The sequence below is a fragment of the Apium graveolens genome, chromosome 6 (assembly GCF_009905375.1).
Source record: "Apium graveolens cultivar Ventura chromosome 6, ASM990537v1, whole genome shotgun sequence".
NCBI lineage: Eukaryota > Viridiplantae > Streptophyta > Magnoliopsida > Apiales > Apiaceae > Apium > Apium graveolens.
Window position 1 is genome coordinate 299,604,635 of NC_133652.1, and position 5,428 is coordinate 299,610,062.

The window sequence follows — 5,428 nt, forward strand, 5'->3', positions numbered from 1 at the left end:
ACGAAATAAACCCAACTGTTATTTGACACGCGAGCTGGAAAAACCTTAATATCCAGGATTTCAACAAATTTATTTCATTACGCCATAAGTGGGCTATTGTAATGCCTAAATGGTGTTACAATAGGCCCAAAAATCGTTACATTAGGTCAATTGTAATACCAAGGGGCGTTACGTATACGAGCATTACAATAGACACCCTAATGTAACACTTCACTGATCTATTGTAACAAAGAAGAAAATGTTACAATAGGCAACTACTATAACAGTAAAATGCCCAAATGTAACACAAAATTAGTCATACAATATCTTGATCAAGATTGCATAAGTGGAACCCACATGTGGGCTTGTGGGTCCCATATAACCTATTTTAATAGTCTATTTTATCTATTGTAACACAAATTTTTATAATTAAGCAACACTAGCATATACAATGTAACACTATATATAATCATACATTACACTAGAATAGGGGCACATGTAACCGTTAATTTTAAATTTTTTGAAATATATGCTTAATTTAAAGAACAATACCATTAGCAACAAATCATCAAAGTTGTCATACATAAGAGTCTTAATATCCAAATCATACTATTAGATAACCGTGTCAACTCCATGCCATACTGTTATTTTACATCGAAACTAGGCCAACATCAACTATTCACACCCCCAACACATATCACAACTACGACAAAAGTACTACATTACAACAAAAGTACGTAGACAACAATAAACTATGAGAATGATATCAATACAAAACAATATAAATAGAATATCTAAGAATTTATCCGCCTTGCCATGAGGGTCATTGTTGTCTTGATCACTTAAACTTCATAAAAAATAGTTTGTTCTCTTTGTATGCGCTTCAACTCCTAGTCTTTGAACTCTCGAATAATATTCCTTCTGCAATCTCTACAAAATATCTGCTTGTTAAACTTGTCATATAAGACTAGTCATTTGATTGACAAGATATTAATGCATAGTAAATGTTCTAACTTAAATAATAATTTGTCTATTGATTTTGTCACAAGTCAAAATTAACAATTCTTAATTTATTTAAAACAAAGATCCAAACAACATATTTCTTAATTAACATGTAAAACAGTGTATATGCTACATATCAGCTGAAGATTATCAGCTTCAAATATTGATAAGAAAAAAAAAATTATCAGATAATTAACACGAGGGAAATTGGGTTGTAAATGACCTATACAAGCAACCTTGTCCACTGGATAATCTGATAAATTACTATTACAAACATAGAAGCAAAACAATCAACTGCAAGCAAGATAAAAGCAGGAAAAAAGATTGGTGTCACAAAATTTAAGATAGTTGAGCTGGCACCTCAAGTGGAGCAGAAGTCCGTTACAAACCAGACGAGATGGATAATCCTGTTACTGAGTGACATTAACAATCAACACTTAAACTTTGTCAACCTTGGTGTATATGAACTCTCTGCATAAAATTACATACTTAATTAGTTAATTACATATAGTAGATGTATAATGATATATATTATTCGATAAAATAATAGGAGCATTTAAAACATTCAAATTTTCATTTCTATTCGAAAAGTAGTGTGTATTTTTATCTGAATGTTTATGTTTCTCTATACAAGCTTAAAAAAAGTGAACTCATCAAAACAACACTTAAAAAACACATAAATAATATTTATGGACAGTGAAAAAAGTACCAATATGTGTTTGGAGTGCTACAGCCAGAAAGTTTTAAATAAATGGAATCTAGAAACAAAAAGATATAATTTCTAGGAAATAGGAAATTATTATGATGCAAAAGCGAGCAAAACAAAATAAGAGTGATGATTCAAAACACACCACATTTGGCAACAAAGGAAGAATCTTGCCGCTAATCTGTAATGAATCCTTAATTTCCTATGTTACTAATAAATAGTGATCCATGACTATTGAACATATAAAGTACATTCTATGTCAATTCCTGAAAGTAGGCATGTCTGATAAATTATAAATTATAAAGAAGTATAGCACATCTAGATTATGCAAACCAGAAAAGAAAATTTAGATAAATTATAAGACTATACTTAGACTTTTCGAATGGAATCCATCTCGGTACAATGAGGAACTTACACAAGTGATCGGGTTGGTTCTGAGATAGATATGCATAGCGGATTACCAGTATAATGAAGAGTATTGAAATCTGCAATAACAAGTAATCATTGAGTGCATAAATAATATATAAATTATGTATACAAGAGAACATCACGGATGTGTTGTACTATTATTTATTTCCAACTACTTGTGATTTTTTGGTCGGGGAGTTCAATAAATCTCAATCATTATTCGACAAACATAATTGAATTATAGTAGGCATAAAGGCTTACTGATAATGAGAATGAGTTGAACTGTTAAACAGCTTAGAGAAGTTCTCATCCAACAAATCTTGTCTATACACACCTGAAAAATCCTAGTAATTACCCACTATAAAACAGACATGTGCCACGAGCTTCTTATTGCGCGACACCGAAGATACAAAATACGATCTACTAGAAATAGTTATTGGGTTATTCTTTGCTCTGGATGAGAGGGACATCATCTTCCCTACAAATTATCTGTTCTTCACACAAAATAGCAGCTACCTCCACATATACTTGATGCTCCTAACAATTAACTCACGCTGTTATAAAAATTTGAAGGAGAAAGGCAAGGAGCCATTATTACTTCAAAATATATTACTAAATAGGTGCTCAGGATTTCAAGACCTCTTGAAAAACTCTTGCAGCCATCTCATTTACCGTATCAGTATGAAGCACTGGAATGACTTTCTGGGCAAGGATACCTCCGGTGTCATAATGTTCATATACGAAATGGATAGTGGGCAATGAGTATAACAAATCTGAGATCTTGTGGCCAAATAAAGTGCAAGTGATAAGAAAACAAGACATACTCCAACTATTGACCAAAAACAGAACATAAATTATAAATTATTGTTGGTAAATTACATAGGAGAAAAAGAGTTAGTAATTACAAGTAGTAACATACTTAATTATGCCCGTTCACAACAAGAAAGAGAGCTAAAATACCTGAAATCGAAGCCTCCAATTCGAAGATATGAAGAAGCCCTTAAAACAACAATAAGGAGCAATTAGTTGAAATTCAAATTACTACAAGCTCTAATTGAACTCAAAATTGAACCCTTAATTTAAAGAATGAGCTTTAAAAACTTAATTAATCGAGCTCTTTATACATATGATCAGGTTGTAGAAAGGATACAATGAGATTACAGAGAGCCGAAGTGAGTTTGCCGGTGAGATTCAAAGACGGGTGAGATGTGGTAAAGAGATGGGGAGGTACTTGTGAAAAATAAGGGGGAGCGCGAAAATTTAATGTTCCTTGTGAAATTAGGGGCGGGGCTTTTACCGCTCTTGTAATTCACATGCCTCTATAATTAATTTTTTAATTTGTCAAGATTTTATTTTTTAATTATTTTTAATTTTAAATTCAGTAAATAAATATCTAAACTATTATTTAACTGGTATCCTAATAATTAAAAAAACTACTTTCATGTAATTAAATATTTTGTAAAAATCAAATATATATTTAATTTCTAGTTTTACTTTACAAAATTAATCATTGTAAATTTTATAAAATAAAATCTTAAATGATATTTAATAAATAATAATTTACCTATTTACGAAACTCCTGCTATTTGAATATATGTTAATTAATTTAATATAGACTACCATTTTTAAAATTAAACAAATATTTTAATCGTTTTATATAATATATATATATATATAATTATTACATAAAGTTTCAAAATAAAGCCCAAAGTTGAGGGTCATGTCAACAGTAGTAGGCCACCCATAGGCCACGTCACCAATTTCGGGCCCCAATGATTTTATTATTTTCTATAGCAAACTCATTTTAATAATTTTAAAATAAATAAAAAAGTATCCTAATGTAACACCAGGTTAGTGTTACATGTTATGTAACATAGGCATTTCTTTGCAACACTAGTTTTATAGTTATTGTAACACTAATTTAGAGGTGTTACAATAGCACAAAAATTTCTTATCTAATGTAACACTGCTTGTAACACTTGCATTATAGTAGCCCACTTATGGTGTAGTATTTCTTATATCCATACAAATATTATTCTAGAAGGGTTTAAATTCTAACATGTCAGGGGTTTTAAAAACATTGCAATTGAACCAACACATAACTTTTACCCATATAAACGTGGAAAGAGAATCAGTCTCATTCTCTCGTTTTCTTGTTTCTCTTCACCCTTCTCATTCCCCCCCTTATCCTCTCCTAGTTATGCAAAATCTGTACATACATCGATTTTACTTTTATTTTAGCCTGATTTTATTGATTTATTTCAATATTTCTTTGATGAAGGCCTAACCCTACTTAGCCTCATAGATATTACTACCAGGCTGTATAGTTACTTTTGGACAACAATGGATAGCTTAACCCTACTGAACCATCTTTTTTTCCCTGTCTCCATCGTGCTTTGTTTTGGCATGTACTTTGGCATATAAAGATATATGAGCTCTGATACCAAATGATGGAACCAGCACAGGCTCTACACTGTACACACGTCAAGAACAAGAGTAAAACAAAGAACCTGGTTGATTTTATTCCCTCCGATAATGCATAGAAAACGAGTACAAGAATATAAATAAGATAGAAACTTCCAATCAACTCACTCTAGAATTTCTCCAACAATCTCTCCATAATACCAATCACACACTGACTCTCCTAACTTAATGGTAATAAACTACGACTGATTCTAGGAGCAAATATTACATTGCCAACTAGATTTATTAGATAAAATGATATTAACTTTCTTAGATTAATAATCCAAACATTCTCCCCTTAATCTGAGCAAGTTCGCTTCTGCAGATGCTTCAAACCCAACAGCGCGCTTATTCATTCGAACTTGACTGTGCTCATTGCCTTTGTCAAAATATCAGCCCTCTGTATATCAGTTCTAATGTGTTTAACAAAAATCTCCCCTCGCTCTACACACTCACGTCTATAAATTGATATCGTATGTCTATGTGCTTGCTTCTTCCGTGAAAAATAAGATTTTTGGCAAGGTCTATAGATGACTTGTTATCCACATATATAGTCATGGGACCTGGCTTTCCAACCATAATCTGTCCTAACAGGTTTCTCAACCAAATTCCTTGACAAGCAGCCACTATCGCTGCCATGAATTCCACCTCGCATGACGACAATACAACACATCACTGTTTTTGTGAAACTCACGTAACAAGACTTTCATCTAAGTAAAACGCCACTCCACCTGTGCTTTTCCTGTCTTCTACATTTCTCGCCAAGTCACTATCCGAGTATCCACTAAGGATGTAGTTACCAGTGCCTTTTGTATAAACCAAACCGAGCTCCAAAGTCCCCTTTATATATCGAAGTATACGCTTAACATC

At 32.1% G+C, this 5,428-nt stretch overlaps 1 protein-coding gene across 1 annotated transcript; it reads right to left on the reverse strand.

Annotated features, from left to right (window-relative positions):
• Positions 1 to 512: 512 nt before the first annotated feature.
• LOC141666293 (uncharacterized) lies at positions 513 to 5,213 on the reverse strand. The gene is made up of 8 exons (XM_074472284.1): positions 5,122 to 5,213; positions 4,458 to 4,568; positions 3,246 to 3,396; positions 3,056 to 3,094; positions 2,357 to 2,429; positions 2,103 to 2,172; positions 1,342 to 1,452; positions 513 to 909 (listed from the first exon to the last, which is right to left on the reverse strand). Exons 1-7 carry the CDS (start codon positions 5,211 to 5,213, stop codon positions 1,419 to 1,421), a joined length of 570 nt encoding a protein of 189 aa, XP_074328385.1. The 3' UTR covers positions 513 to 909; positions 1,342 to 1,418.
• Between the last annotated feature and the right edge of the window lie 215 nt (positions 5,214 to 5,428).

Coding starts and splice junctions, on each gene's coding strand:
- LOC141666293 (XM_074472284.1), bottom strand. CDS start 5,213: ATGCGAGGTGGAATTCATGGCAGCGATAGTGGCTGCTTGTCAAGGAAT. Junction 3,397..4,457: donor AGGGAAAAAAAGATGGTTCA/GTAGGGTTAAGC, acceptor GTGAATTACAAG/AGCGGTAAAAGCCCCGCCCC. Junction 2,430..3,055: donor ATTGGAGGCTTCGATTTCAG/GTATTTTAGCTC, acceptor AGGATTTTTCAG/GTGTGTATAGACAAGATTTG.